General features: G+C 38.1%; 2 protein-coding genes across 3 annotated transcripts in view; one reads left to right on the top strand and one right to left on the bottom strand.

Annotated features, from left to right (window-relative positions):
* DLC1 (DLC1 Rho GTPase activating protein) overlaps window positions 1–24,377 on the top strand; it is a 493,459-nt gene that overhangs the window by 8,025 nt on the left and 461,057 nt on the right. The window contains exon 2 of one of the 2 annotated variants that reach the window (XM_049094618.1): window positions 22,068–22,134. The exons of the other annotated variant lie outside the window; for it this stretch is intronic. The gene's annotated coding sequence lies outside the window, so the exon portion shown is untranslated. The remainder of the gene's footprint in view (window positions 1–22,067; window positions 22,135–24,377) is intronic. 2 annotated transcript variants of the gene reach the window in all.
* On the bottom strand, window positions 1,533–23,025 carry C16H8orf48 (chromosome 16 C8orf48 homolog). Its single transcript, XM_025476267.3, is given in 3 exon segments — window positions 1,533–1,749; window positions 22,033–22,210; window positions 22,213–23,025. Coding segments are annotated over 3 exon segments (768 nt in total). The 5' UTR covers window positions 22,799–23,025; the 3' UTR covers window positions 1,533–1,745.

Genomic DNA, 24,377 nt, shown 5'->3' with positions numbered 1-24,377 from the left:
TTTTTTTTATTGCCTTCTAATGACAAGGCTTAAGGGTTCTTGAGATATGGCCATCTGGATGAGTGCCTCCAACTAATAAAACTGGGTAGTGCCTCCAATTCAGGCTAGGCTCATTTGCGAATGGTGCACATGATAAGGACGCTAAACCTGATCAGATGTCCAATAGGTCCGTAACTTACACAAGCTGATATGTACATAGTAAGTTTGAGCTTTGTTTTGCTTTCTCAACTGTATTTTAGTTATTATTTAAGGACATTATAACACTTTTTCTTTCTTCAGAATTGTACTAGCTATTCAAGGACCTTTATATTTCCCAGTTGAGAATCAGGTTGTCGAGGTCTATCAAACAAAGAGATTTTTTTTTTATTGGGACTAAACGTAAGTATAAATTGGCTAGAATTGACATTGCAATATTAAGTCTTCCAATCTATATACTTAGTACATGAATCCATTTACTTAGATCTTTGTTAATGTCTCTCAATAATGTTTTATAATTTTCAGGGTAAATTATTTCTGCAAATTCTGTAGTTTATTACTAGATATTTATGTCCTTGGTTTATCCTTAGTTCTTACCTTCTTCATCAGAATTTGGCAATAAATTTATAAAAGAAGATGTTCTCCATCTTTTTGTCATCTAGAATAATTTGACTAATAGAACAATGTTAGTAAAAACCACCTGAGCCCAGCTTGTATTTAGTGATAAGCAATTAACAAAATTTTCCTCATCAATCTGGATTTGTTTTATTGTATCCAACTCACTTTTAGTAGTTTATTATTTTTCTAGGACATTATTCTTTTTATATGAATGTATAAAATTATTTATAAGAGATTGGCATAATGATTTTTACAATTCTTTAATTTCTCCTGCTCTGGTGAATGTATCTGCTTTATTACTTCTAATGTCATATTTTTCTTTTCTTTCTTTTTGTTTTGCTCACACATGACAGGTGAATTTTTATTATTGGTATTTTTTATATAAACAGATCTTTTCAGTCCATATGCTTGTTTTCTAATACACAATTTTTAAAAAGTATCATCTGTGTTAATTTAGTTTGCCTACTTATTTTAGCCTCATTTCTTGTACTTAAGTTAAATGTTTAGTTTAACTTATTTTCAATTATATCTTAGTTACAGAAAGTTATAATTTTCTTAGAGTGTAACTAAACATGAATTATTTTTTACATTTATATTCTATACAGAATTTTATATTTTCTTATCCAGAATAATTAAAATGCTAGTTTTGCAACCATTCCCAATGGCAAAAAAAGTTTATTTCTCAAAATTCCAGCTTATTCATGGTGTGAGGCAAAGTTGATATAAACATATATATATGCAAAGAAGTTGACTTGGGGTTGATAGGTCATTTGTAAGATCACTGCCTAAACTGATTTATTGCATACTGGTTATTAAAGCAGAGTAACAAAAATAATAATGCAATGATAATAAAGTTTACTTTGAGTCATTTGAAGAAAAATACAAATGTGTATTTTGTTTGCAAATGTAAATTTATTAATATCAGCATATGAATTGAAGAATAATAACTCACTTTATGTTTTATTTAGCCATGAAACTCTTTCTTCACAGAAAATAGGTATTGAATATATAATAATAAAAATAAACAAAGCAGAACTACTGTTGAGTGGGCTCATCAGAGGTGGGGAGGGATGGGTTTGTCCAGATCTCCCCTCTGCCTACCCAGGAGAAGGCAGCTCTTGACAGGTTTCTTAGCAGCATGCAGAAAACACTCATCTATTTGAAAAATGATATGAGGGGAAAAACAGTAAAATTTTAGTTGGATTTCATTTTCTTTGTTATACTTCTCTGGAGTATCATACTTATTCTCATTTGACATTGTAATAATTCTAATTCTACATAAAAATCTGAACTAACACTCCAAAAACTCGAGAAAGTAACCTTCTCTATAAAATAAGAAAGTGGAAGCCTAGTAAGAGATTTGTTTAGACAGAGGCCAGACCATTGCTGATGGCAGAGTAAAATTAGTAGTCAGACTCTTGATAGTTCTTTACTTTTTCTATATAAACATCTCTAACTCCTGATAATTTATTTAAGTCTGCATTCCATGCAAAGTTAGCTAAATTTAGTTGCCTTGTGGCTTTCTTATTCCATATATGATGTAATTTCAAATCTTGCATATAACAATTCAAATTAAAATAGATCAGAATGTGTCTATAAGTGTTTTCTCAGTCCTTCTATATAGTTATGAAGTGTATTTTGAGTAGAGACTTCTAAGAGAGCAAGATGTTGATTTTGAATAAAAATGTATCCCTTAAATATATATACTTCATGTATCATGATATCATTTCTTCTAGCCTCATCAATGTCTCTCATGTTTGTACATACTACAATTCCATTCAAGCTTTTATCTCTCACACATGTATATGCACATACAATGATCTTTATCCTATTGTAGATATGTAAAATAAGATTTACTCGCTAAAATGAGTAAAATATTTCAATTTATCAATATACTGAAAAGAATAGCCCCCCAAAATAGGATGATGTTTCAGGAAAATTGTTTTAGCTTTACCATGGTATTAAAACTCGTGCAAGTGGCCACAATTAGCAGTCTTAACAAACATTGCATGATTAATTCTCGTAAGTAATGGGAGAAGCAAAGCAGATGGCCCCATCATTTTTTATGTCATTCCTCTAGTTTAAAAATTGTCCAAAGTCAGCTATAATAAAAAGCCAAGATATAAGCTGGAAGTGCATCCATCATTCCTCTGATTTTTCTTTACAAATTAAGTGTGGATAATTTGTTTCATAGTGTTCAAAAATAATATCAATAAATTTGGTAAGAACTTTGGATCCAATAAAGCAACTATAACAGTATTAAATTTTTGGCTAACAGAAGTCCAAGGGAGCATATAATATGGAAAATCTAAATTTTCCTGGTCCTTGCTGGACTTTTTATGAAAAACAAGATGGCACCATTCTTCTAATCTTTTCTTCAAACAACTGAACATTGAAAAAAAGAAGAGAGTGTATTTACATCTGAATTTAGAGTTCAGAGTTCTAGAAGCACGCTTTGGCTCTCTTCTCAATAAGGAACAAAGTTTGTGCTGAAGCAGCCACCCAATCACTGACTATAAAATGTGATACTATTGAAATTAATTTATTTACTATTTTAACTTCCCCCCACAGTCTTTACCATTTGAATCTCAAAAGAACTTATGCAAAGTGGACCATTTACTATAGGTATATTTAAAAATATGTATTTATATATTTTAATATTTATTCATTTATTTGAGAGGAGAGAGAGCTAGAGACCATGTGCAAAGAAGGAGGAGGGGCTGAGGGAGAGAGAGAATCTCAAATAGACTCCAGGCTGAGCACAGAACCCAACTTAGGGCTCAATCTCTCGACCGTTAGGTGATGACCTGAGCTGAAATCAAGAGTCAGACACTTAAACAACTGAGCCACCCAGGCACCCCTAAGTATATTAAGAATATTTAACTCAGGAGGGACTCCTAGGTGGCTCAGTGGTTGAGCTACTGCCTTTGGCTCACGGCACAATCCCAGAGTCCCAGGATCAAGTCCCATTTCAGGCTCGCTGCAGGGAGCCAGCCTCTCCTTCTGCCTATATCTCTGCCTCTATTTCTGTGTGTCTCTCATGAATAAATAAACAAAATCTTTTAAAAAAAGAATATTTAATTCAGGAAATTATTAAACTTATCAGATATATGTCTAGAAGATGTACGTGTACATACATGTAAGAGTAGCATATATAAAAAGAAGAGATTTCCTAAAGTTGTATTTTTCTGGATAATTTTTGAGTGACATATTTTGAAATAAAAAGTCCAGTGCCATAATATGCCATGATCCTGGGTTTCTCACAATATTAAGTGAAACCATTTTATTTAGGTTGATTTAACATTTGTGAATCTACAGAGAAAAAAGTACAGTTCTATTTAAAGATCTTTAAGAGGGATCCCTGGGTGGCGCAGCGGTTTGGCGCCTGCCTTTGGCCCAGGGCGCGATCCTGGAGACCCGGGATCGAATCCCACGTCGGGCTCCCGGTGCATGGAGCCTGCTTCTCCCTCTGCCTGTGTCTCTGCCTCTCTCTCTCTCTCTGTGACTATCATGAATAAATAAATAAAATCTTTAAAAAAAAAAAAAAAAAAAAAAAAAAAATAAAGATCTTTAAGATACAGAAATACAACAAACCTCAGGCAATGTTTGGCACTGTGTTAATGACACATATTTTCACAATTGGTAATCTTTCTCTACTTGAGAGGATGTTTATGTTTAATATGTATCTCTAATAGTTACCAGCATTATCTTTCACCAAGATTTCTTCAACTCAACAAGAGTCAAAACTGTTAAACAAAGTCAATGTGTTTCTTACTTTTTTCCTTAATCACTTCTTTGATGATTGTAAAGTATCTTTGAAGACTTCAAGATTAAAGATAAATTTTGATATTTATTTAATATTCATGTCATTCATGCCAGGCTATTCAAAATGCCAAAGGTGGGACATTTTGATGCATTTCTCTTTATCAAATTCCAAATATGACTTTTGAAATACTGAAGTATATGGTATTTCTGTTTACCTAACTGTTATATCTATTATTCCAAGTATTCACTGATGTTGGTTTCATAGTTAATATACTTTCATGAAACTGAAAACATTTATGATAAAACAGTCAGGAGGATTGCCACCTGACATCTAGAACACTACTCTCTTTCAAAAAGAACATGCTTGTGATTTTTACTAGCAAAAAAAAATGTAAGTTACTAAATGTGTCTTTGATTGGGGAAGAGGGGCTAGAAGCATCTCTATCATTTCTTTCTTAGTGATCTTAATGCCTATGACTGCAAAAGAAAAATGACGATTTCACCAATGACCTTTAGTCATTCCACTCAGATTCTCTATGTGTCTGAAGAGATAGTCTGTGATTCAGACTATCCCATTTTTGCACAAGAAAGATAAAAAGACACAATAAAATAGGAATCAAAAATTGAGAGTCAATCAAATGTTAAATTTGAAAGGAGTTTTCACAGTGCACAAGACCGAATGTGATGGTGACATGAATTGTTGACTTATACATCCTGTGTATGAAATTTTAAAAAATAATAAAATAAGAGAAACCTGAAATCAATCATTGCTCCTAACTTGTTTGAAAACCTGAAACAATCTCTAGATTGCAAGTATATGTTTTAAAGGTGGTCAGAATATTGTTTTGAAAAGCCAATGATAGGGAACGCCTAGGTGGCTCAGTGGTTGAGTGTCTGCCTTTGGCCCAGGGCATGATCCTGGGATCAGGGATCAAGTCCCGCATCGGGCTCCTTGCAGGGAGCCTGCTTCTCCCTCAGCCTATGTCTCTACCTCTCTCTGTGTGTCTCTCATGAATAAATAAATAAAATCTTAAAAAAAAAAAGAAAAGTTGATGATAGGAGAGGTAAAGACCCTGGGTTTAGAAAAAGGGAAATGTATCATGTGCAATGAAAATGAGGATTATAGACACTTAAGAAGTATTGAGTAAAAAATTGAAGAGCTCTGTGAAACACAGACTTGTGAAATTCTCTCAGAATGCAGGCAAGAAGGTGGAAGTGACTTGAGAGAGAATTTGATACAATGATAGAACAGACAGTAGTGACAGAAGCAATGTTCCTTCAAAATAAATTGAAACATTGGCTATAGAATAAACAATTACAGAAAACTCTTCTAAACTGAATACAGGCCTAAGTAAAGCCAAATCACTCTCAGCAAAATCAGTAAAACAGGCCTATACCTCAGAAGGTCATGAGGATTTTATTTGTTTAAGTCAGGAAGTCTTATATTTGGGTTTCATGTTTATTTTTATTCAAGTTTTATTATTATCATATGGTGAGAGAATCTTTACATGAGTATTTTCTTTCCATTTCTTGGCTTGTGCTTCTCACAATATGACGATTTCACCCTGGTGTACAACAATGTAACCATCATGAGCACACACACATGGATGAAGCTCTTTGTCCCCAGAACAGCCTTTCCTCATGGTTGTGCAGGACTGACTTCCTAATCAATTTTTACTGTGTCCCTTCTAAGTCTATCTAAGAGCACCAAGTCTTCTTTTCTAAAATCGTCAAATCAGGTTAGTCCCATAGAAGTCCACTTTGAGAAACTCAGTTTTGCCTCAGTCAGGAGGTGCCCCATGAGACTCTAATAGTAAATAGCCTTCAGGGCACCTGGGTGGCTCAGTCAGTTAAGTGTCTGACTCTTGGTTCTGCTCAGATCATGATCACATGGGTTGGAAGATGGTGCCTGGGAGTCTGGGGCTGGCTCCCAGCAGGGAGTCTGATTGAAAAGTCTTTCCCTCTGCCCCTTTCCCCTCAAATAAATAAATCTTTAAAAAACAAAAACAAAACAAAACAAAAAAACCTTCTTAGGTAAGTGACTTAAAACAGCAAAAGGTTTATTTCTCATCGAAGGCACATATCTATTGCTCTCTCTCTTTTAAAGATTTTATTTATTTGAGAGAGAGAGAGAATAATCAGTAGGGAGGGGCAGAGGGGGAGAGAGAGAGAGAGAAGCAGACTCCTCGCTGAGAAGGAAGCCCAATGTAGGGCTCATCCCAGGACCCCAGGATCATGACCTGAGCCTAAGGCAGTCGCTTAACCAACTGAGCTTTTGCTCTCCTTTATGTTGGCCCATCGCCAGTATCCAAGCTGGCAGGGCAGCCACTATATAGAAATGGCAGGTTGGTAAAGAGTGAACCGATACTTAAAGCTTCCATCCAGAAGGGACACACATCACTTCCATTCAACATTTCACCGAAGAGCACAAATCAGATGGTCACAATAGTTTCAGGGGAGCAAAGAACTGCAATCCTACCATGTACCTAGAAGGAAAACTGGAAATATTTGATGGACAGAGCTAATGGCTACCACATGTTCCCAGCTGAATTTAAGCAGTTAAATTCTCTGGTGCTCCTAAAGTGGGTATGCTGATAAAAACAACTAAGATCCAGGCATTTGGAATTAAGGATGCCAGATTCCCTCTCCAAAACACCTTTGCTTGGCCTGCTGCTCACGAAATTGATGATGGCTCTTATTAAAAATCACATCCAACTGGAACATGGATTGGGTGAGGCACAGTAGAGGATACCATAGTGAAATGCAGAGAAATGTGAACAACTTTGCTACCTCAGGCCATAATATCTTATTCATATACTGAAGCTAAATCTCTTAAACAGAAATAAAAAGAAATAGCACTCAGGCTTGAAATATTTGGAAGGAAAAGGGGGGGCCAAGGGTGTGACCCTATTTAAAAAGCATAACTCAATGAGATTTCCGGGATTAATTATAAGCAACAGATTCCAATAGAATAGTTGGGAATCTAACATGACCAAACCTGGTTAACAGAGATTGATCATTGCGTAGCCACTAAAAACAAACAAACACACGAATAAATAAAACCTAAAGCCCCCCAAACTATACCGTTCAGAGCTGCAGTTTCAGGCAGTAGAGTCTTCTGCTGAACTTGCTCCCAGGGCCCTCTTACAAGTAGTACTCAGAGACTTCATGAGAGAAATCTCCTCAGTGGGAAGAACCTTGGCCACAAGATTGGCTAGCCACGATTCATTTCAGAGTTTCAGCATATGTCTACTGAGTTACTACAAATGCACCTCAGATGAATTTAAAGAGCCAAAGTTTTTTATGACTTTATAAAAATTGAGTAAAATATATTGGTCAAAATTGAAAAACATGTATTTTGGATGGACAAGAGCACTTAAAGCAAAAGAAAAGAAGCAATGAGTTATATACTACCTTAAAAAACTAGTAAGATTGGGGAGCGCCTAGGTAGCTCAGTTGGTTAAGTGTCCCACTCTTGATTTCCGCTCAGGTCATGATCTCAGGATTGTGACACTAAGCCCCAAGTGGGCTCCATGCTGAGTGTGGAGCCTGCTTGAGATTCTCTCTCTCCCTCTTCCTCTGCCTATCCCCACCCCCACTCACAATCTCTGTCTCTCTCTCTCTCTCAAAAAGAAAAATTCAATAAAAGCTAATAAATTTGACTGCAAACAATGAGGGAGGTATCATAATATAAGTGAAACAAACAAAAGACAAATAGTGATATGGAATTCAAGCATTATAACAAAGTCTCTATGTCACTGAAGTATGAAAAGTTTTTATAGTTCAATAAAAAAAATCATAAAATCACTCAATAGAAAAAAGCAGGAGGAGGCAGACCTACTTGAATTAAAATTTTCTTTTTTTTTAAATGATTTTATTTATTTGACAGAGGGAGAGATAGAGAACAAGAAGGGGGAGCAGCAGGCAGAGGGAGAGGGAGAAGAGGGCTGGGCAGGAGCCCAATGAGGGCTCCATCCCAGGACCCTGGGATCATGACCTGAGCCAGAGGCAGATGTTGAACAGACTGAGCCACCCAGGTGCCCTTTGAATTAAAATTTTCTGAAAGTCATTCCGAAAGTCAATAAATATCAGACCTTTTGCCCCACATGACTGGTTTTTGGGTTTTGTTTTTGTTTTTGTGTTTGTTTTTCATTCTAAGTGCTTGGTCTCCTTCCTCTATTTGGCTTCTGTTGGATTACCCAGGGGCCTTACCCTTGGCCCGTTTGTTCTATCAATAGGCGCTCTCTTTGAAACATCATCCAATTGTAAGGCTTTAATCCCCATTTGCCAATGAATCGATATCTGATCTCTCCCTCCAAAGTCCAGATATTTATATCAAACTGCTGATTTTAGATCTCCACAAATATATTCCAAAGAAGCATGCATAAGCCTCTGGACTCAGAACAGTTAAGTTTTATAAACTAACACCAGCCTGTTGTTTAGACAGATGAAGGATGGCCTAATGAAGAATATGGATCATGTGGTTAAAATACAAAGAAAAACTTGGCAAGGACTAGCTTTGGTATTTGACTTCTCACTGTGCACTAGCAACCCATAATTGTTATCAGATTCTGTTTTATGTTGAGTGGATATGGTCCAGAACTGTGAAAAATATCTTCTCTTATAGGAATGTGAGGGCAATCTGACTCCATCTGTCACCTGGTCGACTGCCCTGGGGTAAACTAGCTTGTTAGGCAGGTGACCCTCTCCTTTCTTACTTATCTTAAAACTATGTGCTTGGTCACAAAACAAAAGAATTTCCCTAATGTGGAGCAAAAGAGTAGCCATGACCCCTCCTACCCCCCCCCCCATATTTCTCCTAGTCTAATAAATATCACTTAAGCATGAAACCCAAGTCCATATCTTTAGTCTGTGAAAACAGCTGCTGAGATAGTCAAGTAGCCATAATTTCTGAATCATTTGTACATTGAGCCAAAAGTTCAAGGTAAATGGTACGGAGATTTTTATTTGAACTTTTGTTTAATACTGTTTCTGTCATTTTTATGGAAAATACTTTAATTTTATTGCTTTATTATCCAATAAAATTGGGGGTTTTAAATATGCTATACCCCTAGGCTATATTTTTTGTAGCACAGTGAATTTATATTTAATAGTCTTATGTTGGTTGAACATGGCAATTATAATTTTTTACTGTCTGCAAACCTTTTATCTTTCCCTCTCCTCTCTTTCCCTGACTCTCAACAACTATGGAGTAAATATATTCACCTAGATGTCATACACAAAATTCAAAATAATGATTTCTTCCTTGTTATGCCAAACCTCTCTCTTTCCTGGATTCTCTCTCTCTCTCTCTCTCTCTCTCTCGAGTAATCCACACAGTAGCTAAATGTAGATATCATACTTGATACCAGTTTCTCTCTTTTAATCAATTGGTCACCAAAATTTACCCATTCAATGATCCCTATTATTTTTCCATTTTTCATCTATTTTCTCTGCTATCACCTGACTTCAGACCCTCATAGCTCATCAGTTAGTCTAGAACAATGAGTCTTTGCAAAATATACTTGTAACTGGAAGAAATGCCATTTGAATTAAAGACTGAAAATCTGGGATCAAAGTCATACCTATATGCTGAAGGTCAAGGATTTTGGATTTTAGTCTCCACACAATAGGAGTGATGTTACCAAAGCAGTTTTAAAATGTTAACCTAGAATGATAGAGATGTATTGAAATAAAAGCATACTGCAGTCAGAGAAAGAATGAAAAAGTTATTCTAGTAATTAGGGCATGATGAGATAAGGGTCTAGCTATTGGAGTTTCAACTGGAAAAGTTAAGGAAAAGGATGAATTAGAAAATTACAGAAACTTAAAAGGTTGACTAGCACATTATTTGTCTACTTATTTTATTTAAATATCAACATATAATAAAAGATTTCATTTTACTTCCCATGTAAATAGGGCCTAGTGATTAAAGAATCTTCATTGTAGTTCACAATATCATCCAATTTCAAATATAAAGTCACTGCCACATCAGCCATCAAAAGCAAACTCTATTTGTGATGTTCAAAGGTTTAGTTTTATGTTTGAAAAACACCCCAATGCTTTGAATTCTATAAAGCTCTTTAAGCAAAAAAAGAACATACATGTCTCTTCCACATTTATCATTTTGTTCAGCAGAGTTTTGTTTGGAAAATGTCTGTGATATCCAAAAACAAAGTTCCAGATGGAGGAGGTGAAAATAGACATATGTTCCAGCTGTTTTTAATCTCTCATTTTTTTTGGCTGTAGTTAAAATGAAACACACCCTTTAAAAGACAGAATTGTCACTTCAAATGTGAGGGGTTCATATAGTGGCCACTCACAAGCTTCTGAATCTTCTATTTTGTATCTGTGCTTGTACATTCTTGTGGCATATATGTGCATGCATGTGTGAGTATGTGTGTGTAAACAATTTGCCTGAGTAGATCTTGTTCTCCAGGTGGAACTACATGCACTGCTAACACTCTGCTAGACATAAAATCTCCAGTGTAAATTCCTGGGGCACCTGAATGGTGCAGGTGGTTAAACCTCTGACTCTTGGTTTCATCTCAGGATGTGATCTCAGGGTCATGAGATCCAGCTCCATGCTCAGCGCAGAGTCTGCTTGACACTCTCTCTCCCTCTCCTTCTGCCCCTCCTGCTCATGTTCTCTCACTCTCTAAATAAACAAACAAATAAATCTTAAAAAATTCCCTTGTGTACTATTACATTAAGGTACCTGATATAGGTGGATCTTACTTAGCTTTGGCAGATTTCTGGTACCAAGGAGTGATCAAAACTAGGTTCAGAACAGTTATTTATGGAGTTCCACCTTAACGAGTCTTATTTGACCAGTATCTACAGGCATCTCAAAGTCAGTGTACCCTTGTGGTAATAGAACTGTTCTGTGTCTCCACTGATCAGTGTCAACATCCAGCTGTGATACTGTATTATAGTTTTGCAAGATGTTACCACTAAAAGAAACATCAAATCTCTCTGTGAATCTACAATTATCTCAGAATAACAAATTTGTTAAAAACTTAGTCATTTCAATTATCATGTTCTGCCCCAAGAAAACAAATGTCTTTTATCTTTAAAATCTGCTGGTGACACCAGACATGTACCTGATGGGAACGTAGGCATCAACTTTGTTCTTGCCTACCACCCCCCATATTCAATCAGTAAATCCTGCTGATTTACTTCCTGTTTCTAGAAACCATCTATCTCTTCCTCTTTCTCTTTCCCACTACCGATGCCATGTTTCAGAGCATTTTTAATACTTTCCTTGATTAACAAAACAGCCTCCATTGGTCTTCATGCCTTAAGTCTTATTATTTCAGAAAAGTAATTCTAAATGCAGCTGCATATTATACTTTCCGGGAAGCTTTTTAAGAATAAAAACACAAACAAAAACAAAACTATTCCCAGGGGCACCTGGATGGCTGAGTCGGTAAAGTGTCTGACTTTGGCTCAGGTCAAGATCTCAGGGTCCTGGGTGTGTCCTTCTCCATCTTGCTCTCTCCCTGCCTCACTCCACTCTAACTTGTACTCCCACTCTTTCTCTCTCTCTCTCAAATAAATAATAAAATAAAATAAAATAAAATAAAATAAAATAAAATAAAATAAAATACTATTGCCAGATATCTCAGATATCTACCCCACAACAATTAAAGGAAAGTCTGGACATTGGTTTACTTTGAAAGCTTCTCAGGTAATCTTTATGTGTAGCATGGTTGAAATTATTACCTTGAATATCTGTCTTCAACTTAAGATTCTAGAATGATTTAACTAAAATGAAATTCTGGGCATTTCATTCTTCAGCTTTGCCACTCCAAAGCCAGGGTTTAATTTGTGTCCCACCCCAAATTCACATATTGAAGTCCTAATTGAAGTACCTCAGAATGTGACTTTATTGGGAGATAGGGTCTTTAAAGAGACAGTCAAGTTAAAATGAGATCATGGGCTGTGCCAGTATGATCAGCATCCTTATAAAAAGGGGAAATTTGGACACAGACATGCACACAGGAGGATGATATGAAGGCAAGGATTGAGGTGATGTGTCTAGACGCCAAGGAACATAAAAAAAAATGTCAGCAAACCACGGAAAATGAGTCAAGAGGCAGAGACAGATTCTCTCACACAGCCTTACCCCTTTTTTCCCCTAAAGAATCAATATTTTGCTAAAGAATTAATAAGTTTATCTACATCGGCAATACTGTCAAAATGAAAATATTAAATATCTTATTTATGGTGTTATCTTGAAGATAAATTTGTGCAAATGTTTTGTTTTTGTCTCTCTCTTTTTAAAGATTTTATGTATTTATTCATGAGAGACACAGAGAGGCAGAGACATAAGTAGAAGGAGAAGCAGGCGCCTCTTAGGGAGCCCGATGCGGAACTTGATCCCAGGACACTGGGATCACGACCTGACCTGAAGGCAGATGCTCAACCACTAAGCCAGTCAGGCATCCCTCTTTTGTTTTTGTCTTAACACGACTTCATTGAAGAAAATCTCTCCGGGGTATGTACAAATCATACATCCTGACTTGGGAAAAGCTGCTATCCTAGAGCAACCTGTGATGACCTCTAGAGGCTATAGAAACTTTTTTCATTTAAGAAATGAAGTTAAATGAATGGGGTGCTTTCCCCAAATCTTTCTCCTGCATGGGGCCTAGAATTTTTTCCATCTGTTCTACCTACTTCACGTGTGTGTGCGTGCACACACACACACACACACACACACAGATGGTGGTTATTTTTTTTCTTAAAGATTTTATTTATTTATTCATGAGACACACACACACACACACACACACACACACACACACACACAGAGGCAGAGACACAGACTCCATACAGGGAGCCCAATGTGGGACTCCATTCCAGGACTCCAGAATCACGCCCTGGGCCAAAGGCAGGCACCAAACCACTGAGCCACCCAGGGAGTCCTCTGGTGGTTGTTTTTTAATAAATTAAATTTTTTCTAGGTGGCTTTGTTGTGTGTACTCCAAATTGCACAAAATATAATATTTTTTAAGATAGGGGGACAAAATTAAAGACAAAAAAAATAAGGAAGAAAAGAGGGAGCTCAAAGAGGAAAATAGGCATTTCAAGGCCCAGCACCCCTGGTTAAATTCTTGAAAATTATTCCTTAGGCTGATGGCTTTACACTTTAACACTGTCAAGAAGCAGCAGTTGCCACTCTCTGTAGCCACAGTGTTAGAACAAAGCCCAAGATCTTTTAGGCCTTTTTGGGATTTGAAGACCACAGAGTCCTAATCTACAAATTTTACTTAAGTCTATTATGCTGTCATTTACAAATTGGCCCATCTCAAATTGGGAGCCCTCTATAACAAAGAGCTCTAGAATCTGTTCAAATTGCAATAGAGCAGTCATTCCATTAGTGGTCCCTCTCACTGCCCCAGAGAATTATTTACTGAAGAGGCTTTAGTAAGCTCCTTTCATACTTCTCATACTTCCTAAAATTTCTGGGCCACCCATAGATTTTTGGTGGGGGGGGAGAACTCCCTTCTAAGTTCCATGACAGTGGCAACTGCATACCAAGCTCTTCTGGAAACAGAGGTTCTCACAGGCCCTGAGCCTGTGAATCTCCATATCTTTCTGATCGTGGAGGCAGCGTTCTACAGTCTCTGCACAGATAGCATGGCCTCCTTGTTAAGACAGAAATGTTACCTATAAGATACAGTGAAGTCTGGACCCTTTGGAGTATTCCACCTATAGGAAAGGGAGGCTCTTCTGTCCTCAGTGGCTTGCCAGTTGATAGGTGCTAGAGGAAGCTACTTCTCCCTCGAATCCCTAGCTATTTGGGTAACCCTTTGATCAAATGAGTGAACAGCAATGGGAATATGTATCCTTTATGGACTGCATCAAAACTACCCACAATGGAGCATACTGGAAAGCTGCTGCTTTTAATTCCTCAACATGAACACCCTTGGTAAAGAAGGGTAGCAAAATTAGCTGAACTTTAGGTAGTCCTGTTACCCTGGTCAACAATTAGCTCCATCTGTGCATATTTACAGATTCTTGGGCCACTGCCAGTGGTTCCACCAATGGTAGCAACAGCAATTACTTTTCCAAAGTTTCTCTCTTTGCTGAACATAATTATGGGAATCTCTTGCCTTACAGATAATGTAAATCAAGGTTACATATTAAAGCCATGGTAGAGGCCTCACTTTATCCACTTTGGAGCTCTGAACATTGTTAAAAGTGACTATTTCACTTCTAAAAAATAAACAATGCAGGGCTCTTGAACAAGGTATCCAGTGGAACTTCCACTGCCCTCACCTGGCAGGCTATAGGCTTCATGCTGTCATTATGTATGCTTTAGCAAAATAAAATTCAAGTAAATGTAATCTAGTGTATTTGCATATACCATACACCAGTCAGATATCACGGATGGATTATAATAGAGTCTGATTCTATTTTTGATGTTTGATAGTCAAGTTTCAAGCCCTACCCTTCTGCCCTGAGTTTGGGCTAGCTAATATGGAAGCCCAGGTGTTCCCTCATTTGTTACTGGCAGGAAATTCAAACCATGCTAGTCCCAGCCCACAGGTGGGAATCCTTACCTCAGTCCCACTCTAATCACTAGAAAAACCAAGCCAGTTTCTTCTCTCTTTTGGAGCCATTTTTAGATCTGCTTGGGAGCCTGCCCTATGTGCCCTCAAAAATCCCTCATTGTGTGAATAATAAACCTTTTCATCCCCTCTCAGACATTGTGTGGGGTCATCAATCTTGACATCCAAAGAGAGTTTTTGGTAGGGTGATCCACAGCGTACTTTCTCCTAAACCTCGGTTATTAACTCAACAGAGAGCTCAACAAAACTAGGCTTTAGGATTATTTGAGTCACTCTGATAGATTTTTGCATTTTCCCCGTAATTTGAGTCTGTTGCAAATTGGAAAATCTCTGAATTCTTTATTCCAAAGGGTATTATCAACTAAGAATAAAAGTTCAGCTGTCTTTTCCTTTTCTGTTTCTTAAATTAACTATTTGTGTGTGTAATTTTCATCTGTCAATTCCAGACAAAATTAGGGGAGTACCCACACCTACATAGAGCCACAATTCCTATTTCCTTGCAAGTTGTTAAACTATGCTGCTGCAGAAACAACTAAGTTACTATATTAGGTTTCAACATGAAATAAACGAATATGTTTAAAACTGGAGGTATTCTGAGCTGGGTGTCCCAAACATTCCTAAACAGTTCTGAGATTGGAATTCAAATGACTCAGATGTTCAGAACTGAACTTTCTTTCCTCTCAAGTCTGGCACATCATTTACTTCTGTTTCAAGAATTTCATTATTATAATGTTTGTTATATGCATAGAGATTTGCAGATGCAGAATTTTTTGATAAAAGTTCTAGACGACAAAACATAAACTAAATAGATGCATATTTATATAATCTGTATATTACAACTACATAAATTCCATATTTGTATAATCCTCTCCAAGTTGCTGGATACATTTTTAGTGCATTGGGGAAATATGTGGTTTCTTAGCATTTGATCTGATGGACTTTCCTTTCCAGCTGTACTGGATTCTCTTGAGTGCAGCTATAAAGAGTTTGGAAAAAGGATATTCATTCCTTTTGAATTTATTCAGAGACAATAAAATATTTTGTTCAAGCTTAGCAGCAAGAATTTTTACCACCCTTCAAAATTGCAGAGAGTCATGAATTATCTTTAAAATTAATAATTCAGATGATTTTTGTCTATCCGAAAATGTGGATTCCAAAGAAATATTTTTATATTCTATAAAATGAATTCTGTATTAATTGGTCACATACTTCTGGAAAGATGTCTTATTAAAAACATTCTGCTAATTTGCCACTGGGAAAATATATGTATATTCATGATAAAAGGGAATAAAAAAAAAAAAACAACAACAACAAAAAGGGGGAATCCAATCCATGAAAAGAGAAAGAAAAATTATAGAAAACAACAACACAAAAGCAAAATGTTGACACGAAAGAATATGCCAGCAGATTATTTTTCTTATTTTGTGCAAAAGACCTTAAATCTCCTGATTTTGATGTATTTATTTTTTCATCCATAAAACTTCTGTTTTACACCATCATGCTCTACTGTGCTAAGTACCATAGACACAGTAGAAGTCTCTACACTTGAGATGCTCACAATCAAGTAAGGAAGTAAAATACATTAAGGCTCAAGCATCATAATGTGAAGCTGTATTAATGCCTTAGGAGCGTAATTAATTCTGACTAGTCATTATTTTAGGGTTATGAGATGAATGTGATGAAGATAAGGTTTGAGGTCAAAGAGTACACCACACAATGATCTTCTCAATGATACAGAAAAAAAAAACCCAATCATTTGACAAAATCCAACTTTTTTATGGTAAAAACATTTGATACATTTAGAAGGGAATTTCCTCAAGATAAGAAGTCGTTTATTAAAAAACACAAAACAAAAACAAGAAACCCCACAACTAATATCATACTCAATGGTAAAAGATTGAAAGGTTTTCCCCTAACACCTGGGACAAGGCAAGGATGCCTGCTTTTACAACTTCTAATCATTATAGTACTGGAAGTTAGAGCTAGGGCAATTAGGCAAGAGGAAAAGAAAAAGTATCCAAATTAGAAGACAGAAGTGAAACTATCTCTGTTCACAGATGACATAATCTTACAGCTAGGAAGCCCTAAAGAATCCATTTTTTAAAATGTTAGAGCAAATAAATGAATTCCAGCAAACTTTCAGGATATGAAATCAATGTACAAAAATCAGTTGTATTTTTCTGCACTAGCAGTGGACATCCAAAAAGACACTGGATTAGAAAAAAATTCATTTACAATAGAAAACAAGGGAATAAAATATAGTATTTGGGAATAAATTCAACAAAGGAAGCACACAACTTACACACTGAAAACTATAAAACATTGCTGAGAGAAATTAAAGAAGACCTAAATTAATGAAAAGACATCTTGGGCATGGATTGGAAGACTTTATATAGTTAAGATGACAATATTATCACAGCAATTTACACACTAAGTGTAGTCCCTATCAAAATTCCAATAATGTTTATGACAAAAATAGAAAAACCCCCATCCTAAAATTTATATGGAATCTTAAGAGTACAGAATAGCCAAAACAGTCTTGAAAAAGAATAACAGAGATGAAGATTTCACACTTACTGATTTCAAAACTAACTACAAAGCACAGTAATGAAACATTGTGGCACCATGATAAAGGTAGACATATAGATCAATGGGATGGAACTGAGTGCAGAAAAAAAACCCTCACATTTATGGTGAACTGATTTTTTACAAGAATGCCAAGACTTTGCAATGGGGAAGAACAGTCCCTTCAATAATTGCGCTGGAAAGACTGGATATTCACATGCAAAAGAATGAAGACTTATTTCACACAATAAATTAAAAAAATAACTTAAAGTGGATTAAAGACCTAAGAATAATACCTAAGACCATTAGAACACTTAGAAGAAAACACAGGGACAAATATACATTGCCTATTAGCAATGGTTTCTTAAATATGATACCAAAAGCACAAACGGCAAAAGAAAAAATAGACAAATTTGACTTTGTTAAAATTAAAAACTTTTATGCAGCAAAGAATACTATTATGAGACTGAAAAGGCAGCCCACAAAATAGGAGACAATACTTGCAAATCAGATATCTGATAAGAGTTTCATATTCAGAATATACAAATGACCCTTGCAAGTCAACAAAATAGTCAACCCAATTGATAAACAGGCAGAGGTCTTTGAATAGACATTGTTCCAAAGATGACACATACATATGGCCTATAAGCACATGAAATGATGCTCAACCTCAGTAGCAAAATGCAAATCCAAGTAAAATGAGATACTAGTTCACACCTACTTGGATGGTTATAATTCTTAAAAAATGGAAAATAACAAGTGTTGACAAAGCCACAGAAAACCTGGAACTCTTATACGTTGCTGGTGGAGATGTAAAGTGCTGTAACTGCTGTGGAGACAATTTGGCAATTCTTCAAAAAGTTAAACAGAATTACCATGTGACTCAGCAATTCTACTTTTAGGTATGGACCCTAAAGAATTGAAAATAGGTGTTCAAACAGGTATTTGTATGCCAATATTCATAGCAGCATTATTCACAATAACCCAAAGTGGAAACAACCCAAGAGTCCATCAGCTGATGAACAAATAAATATACATGTAATGTACATGCACACAATGGTATAATATTCAGCCATAAAAAAGAATGAAATTCTAATACATGGTACAATATGGAAGAAACTTAAAAACAATTTTCAGTAAATAAGCCAGACACAAAAGAACAAATATGATTTTATTTATGTGGAATATCAAGAATGAGCAAATTCATAGACACAGAAGTACATTAGAGGTTACCAGGGACTGGGAGGAGGATAGAATAGGGAAGGAGGTTATTGCTTAATGGATCTGGAGTTTCTGTTTGGGGTGGTAAGAAACTTTTTGCACAACATTGTAAATGTAAATAATGCCACTGAATAGTACAATTAGCCATGGCTAAAAATAGCAAACCTTATGATTTATATACACATATATTATCACAAAAATAAACCAAGGTACAAAAGAGTATATCATAAATTATCTTTGGTGTTTATATTTACATAAACACTGGAAAGATATAAGAAACTAATATAAGTGCCTACTTAGAGTTACCATGAATATTCAGCTCATACACACTAGTTAGGTTGTATTGGCTAAAATATAAGAATACTCTGTCCTGGGACACTTGGATGGCTCAGATGTTGAGCATCTGCCTTTGACTCAGGTCATGATCCTGGGGTCCTGGGATCAAGTCCCACTTCAGGTTCCCCACAGGGAGTCTGCTTCTCCCTCTGGCTGTGTCTCTGCCTCTCTCTCTGTGTCTCTCATGAATAAATACATAAAATCTCAAAATAAAAAAAAATAAAAAAAAATAAAAAAAAGAGAATACCCTGTCCCAATTGGTAAGTGGCCACTCCCCAATTCCCTGAATTTCTTCTACCTCTGCTCTCATCCTGGGATGCCTGATTGTCTCATGATCCAGCAGGAAAAGAGTTAACTCAAGCAGGCAGGGATCTGGCAGGCCAGCCTAGAAGTGCAATGGTTATAGGGTGGCAGGGAAAGTACACACTAAACCTTGAAACATCCCTTTGATTTTTGAATCATGTGACTGTATTACCTATTTACTATGATGAAATATAAAAAAAATTAAAAAGTATACCAGCTATAAAAGACGATTAAGGGATCCCTGGGTGGCGCAGCGGTTTGGCGCCTGCCTTTGGCCCAGGGCGTGATCCTGGAGACCCGGGATCGAATCCCACGTCGGGCTCCCGGTGCATGGAGCCTGCTTCTCCCTCTGCCTGTGTCTCTGCCTCTCTCTCTCTCTGTGACTATCATAAATAAATAAAAATTAAAAAAAAAAGACGATTAAGAGAATTTGAGCAAAACAAATGCATACTTGTAAACCCTAGTGGCACAAAAAAAGAAAAAAAAACAAGATTGCTCAGGGAAGTGCAAATTTCGTGTAGAGGCTCAAATATGGGGGCAACAGGGGACAGGTACAGAATGAGCTTAGATAAATGAACATGGACCAGATACGAAGGAACATATGGCATTAATTATTTCATATGGCATTAATTAATTCAAGCTATTTCTATTGCACTGATAAATCATTTCTTATTTTTTTAATCAAGGGACTAACTTGAACAAGTCTGTGTGTTAGAAAAACAGTTCCGACAACCGTATAGGTAATGGAGTGAAGAGGAAAGAAGCCAGGAACAAGAGGGCTAAGATGATGAGGAAAGTGGTAACAAGATGGAAATAAAAAGTCATGGCCAGAAGATACTCAAAAGGAATGATCCAATGGTCTTGCCGGAAAAGTTAGCTTGGGCAATAAATAAAAAAGAGGAGAAACAAATAATGATTCTAAAATTTCTAGCTTAGTTGACAAAGAGGGGTGGATTATGACCTTTAATGGGGAATCCTAAACAGGAAATTATTTAGAATTTTGGTTATGTGAAATGTGAATATACTGAGATGGCAAAGATAAGGCATTACATTAAGGTGGATTTCAAATAAAAAGTTACTATGAAAATGGTAATATTTTCTATTTTATTTAGGAATGATTTACTAAGAGGAAATATGCTAAATTCTACAGGACAGAACAGTATCTTTGTATATAAATGAAGGTCTAAACTCAAAGAGTACAATTGGAATATGATACAAAAATATTTTGTGCTGATTTTTACAAATTTATTTTTGACTGCGAAAGCTTCGGTGTTAGACATGTAGAACAATGACCTCCAGACACTGTCGCTAATTCTAGGATTCATATTTTTTATACAGAAATAACAGAGATGACTTCTCAGAATGCCGTTTAACACTTTCCCCATAAATGTATTTTCAAAATATCACGGTATTTTCCAGGGGGTAATATTGTTTCATTAGACGAACAAGAAAAGTTCCATAAAACCTTTACGAACAAAATCACTTTTTAGAGTATTCTCTTCAAGCTTTCTTCCCTCAATTCTGTATCTACCTCCAGCTACCCCCTCTCTCCCTGCACAGCTAATCTTCTAGTAGTGTGTATTCATAGTCCTCTCCTTACATTCACTCCTCAGTCCACTTTGCTCAGTTTCCGAAATAAGTGAAGTGGCTGTTGTTGCTAAAGCCAACAGAGTCCAACGCGTAACTAACTTATCTCACAGGAACTCTCTGTTGCATTAGCATACTTAGCCCATCCTTTCTGGAATGTTCTCCTTCTTTGATCTCTGTAACACACACTTCTGGTTTCCTTTACCCTTCTCTGATCATTTCTTCTCAACCTCCCTTGCTGGTTGATTCTCTTCCACCCAGCCAGGAGTTGCTGAATTTCTAGAAGGTTACTCCTAGCCCCTCCTCTTTCAATCCGCTCTCTTCTAGGAAAGCTTATCATATCCATGACTTCAATTTTCAACTATAGATCAGGGATTCTGCCCCATGCTTTATCTCAAATCTCTAGGCTTGCCCTCTTCTCTAGACTGCAACCACAAATACCCAACCTCAACCTTTGTTTCTCAACCTGTCAGTGTGGATGTCTCAAATATACCTTAAACTAACCATCCAAATAATCACATTCTCAATCACTACCATCAAACGAGATCCTTTTCCAATGCTCCTATCTTAATGACAAGATATCTTTCACCCAAGGGCACAAGTCAGAAACTCAGTCACATTCTTAACATTTACCTTTTATTAAATCCCATATCCATTTCCTCACCAGACATTGTTAATCATTACTCCCCAAATACCTCTTACATCTCCGAACTTCTTTCTACCTGTATTGTCAAAACCCTAGTCTCCACTGCCAACATCTCTCTCCTGGGTTGTTGTAAGAACGTGGTAGTACACCAACCACGGCGTTGCCATCTATAATCTGGGGGGGGGGGGGGGGGGGAATGTACTGAGTGGCAAGTTTTTAGTCCAGTTATCTGAGAAGGAAGCAAAGTAAAGCCTTCGTTTCCAAAGTGCCTGCAAAAATGAGGATTATTCAAAGACACAACAGAAACATGTATATCCACATTACACATTATCATGAATAAATACTATCTCCCGGTTGGAGTGGTTTGGTTAAGTGGTGGAGAAAAGGTTTAAGTGACAAGCACGTGTCTCATTCCTCCACACCTGCTCTGTATCTGACCTTTCTGAGTGTCTGATCTGACTTTGCTCATTCAGTCTCTTCCAGATTATTCTGGGGTCATCTGAAAGCCTGGGAAGACCTCGATGGGCGTCTCCAATAAGGGTAAGAAGGTCTTTGGTGTAAAGATGCTTGTCTATTTTGTCTTGGAGCAGAAGGGACTCCAGGAGAGTCTTTTTTGTCTCAGAAAGGCAGCTTGCGCCAGTTCTGCTCGTTTTCTGTTGCAATGGAGACACCGCCAAGAAATGTGTTGCTTGGCTGTCGCCCCCTGTTTGGGTGCTGTCCTCAAGTTTTTTAAGTAGATTCTGTTCACGAGTTCATCGGGGACCGTACAGGTTAAGGCATCTCCCTCTGAGGCCCCGGCCTCCAATCTAAGCTGTGGCTTTTGACGTCCGCTGCTCTTTTTCTCCTTAGAGTTCGCTCTATGCTGGATCAGGTTTATCTTAACGGCACAGAAAGACTGGAGGGCATTCAGTTCCTCATCAGGCACCCGCGTGCTTTCTGCTTGGCGTCGAGCGTCTGATCCGTACTGTCCGGAGCTCGTTTCTTGGCCCCTGAGATAGCGGATCCACTTTGTAATGAACGTCGTTTCATTATTTTTGGAGCCCGAGAGCTCGGCTTGTTGGTCTCCATGTTCCACGTGCGCGGCCCTTCCCCGCTCAGGCTGGCTCCCAGAGGCCCGGGCCCGGGGCTGCGGTCCTCCGGGGGAGCTGGAGGAGCTGGATCTCTGCGCCCCATCAGCAACGGGCCCGTCAGGAAGGTCGGCCATCGCCCCGACGTCCGTGTGCACCAGTTCCCCTTGCTCTTGTCAAGCCGGGGCTTCCAGGCGGCGGGCTATCGCTCTGCATCACGCTCCTCACGCTCCGCTTCTCAGCTTTGATCCAGGCAGGCTCCCGAACCAGTTAGGCCGGAGCCCCCCGCGCTCGCGGCTCCCCGCAGACACAGCGGGGCTCCTCTTCCGGGCCACGCCTTCCCGGCTGCCTTGGCAACGAGGGCGGTCATGCGCAGTGGACGCCGGCGCGGCGCTCCTCCTCTCCTCCCCCGCCCCGCCCCCCGGGCAGGCTCTGTGTGCGCAGGCGCAGAGCTCGCTGGGGTTGCAAAGCGCAGGCTCCGTTCGCTCTGCGGCGGCTCCTTCGTGCTATTTTAAGTCCAAAAATCTGACCATCCTTGAGAAAAGCGAGCAAACTGCTTTTCTTCAGGGATCACACAGGAGAACGTTTGTGAGGCCGATGGGAATAGGCGGCCATTTAATTCCAGAATGTATGCCCCGCCTAAATTAAAAAAAAAAAAATGCTGCCCAAGAAGCGCAAGCAAGAAATGCATCTGCAGATCACCTCTTCGTAGACCCTGTCTTAGAATAAATATCGGACTACCGAAAGCATCCTACAACACTTCGCATGCACATCTTGCTCACATTTTTTGTGCTCCAGTATTGGGACCACATTCTGTGCTCTGGTTTTTCCAGACACAGGTTCTCAGGTCTTTGGTTCAGGCAGGTCCCCTCTGGCTGGCGCGTCAACCCCCCTTCTCCTGCAGGATTTATTACTGTTGCTCTCTCTCTCTCTCTCTTTCTTTTTAATGGAGTTCAATTTGCCAACGTATACTATAACACCCAGTGCTCATCCCACCAAGTGCCCCCTCAGTGCCCGTCACCCAGTCACCCCGTCCCCCTGCCCAGCTCCCCTTCCACCACCCCTACTTCGTTTCCCAGAGTTAGGAGTCTCTCATGTTCTGTCTTCCTCTCTGATAATTTCCCACTCATTTTCTCTCCTTTCCCCTTTATTCCCTTTCACTATTTTTTATATTCCCCAAATGAATGAGACCATATGATGTTTGTCCTTCTCCGATTGACTTACTTCACTCAGCATAATACCCTCCAGGTCCATCCACGTCGAAGCAAATGGTGGGTATTGATCATTTCTAATGGATGAGGAATATTCCATTGTACACATAGACCACAGCTTCTTTATCCACTCATCTTTCGATGGACACCGAGGCTCCTTCCACAGTTTGGCTATTGTGGCCATTGCTGCTATAAACATCGGGGTGCAGGTGTCCCGGCGTTTCACTGCATCTGTATCTTTGGGGTAAATCCCCAGAAGTGCAATTGCTGGGTCGTAGGGCAGGTCTATTTTGAACTCTTTGAGGAACCTCCACACAGTTTTCCAGAGTGGCTGCACCAGTTCACATTCCCACCAACAGTGCAAGAGGGTTCCCCTTTCTCCACATCCTCTCCAACATTTGTTGTTTCCTGCCTTGTTAATTTTCCCCATTCTCACTGGGGTGAGGTGGTATCTCGTTGTGGTTTTGATTTGTATTTCCCGGATGGCCAGTGATGCGGAGCATTT

The sequence above is a fragment of the Canis lupus genome, chromosome 16 (genome assembly GCF_003254725.2).
Source record: "Canis lupus dingo isolate Sandy chromosome 16, ASM325472v2, whole genome shotgun sequence".
NCBI lineage: Eukaryota > Metazoa > Chordata > Mammalia > Carnivora > Canidae > Canis > Canis lupus.
Note: the sequence above shows the minus strand (reverse complement) of the source record. Positions and strands in the feature narration are given on the sequence as shown.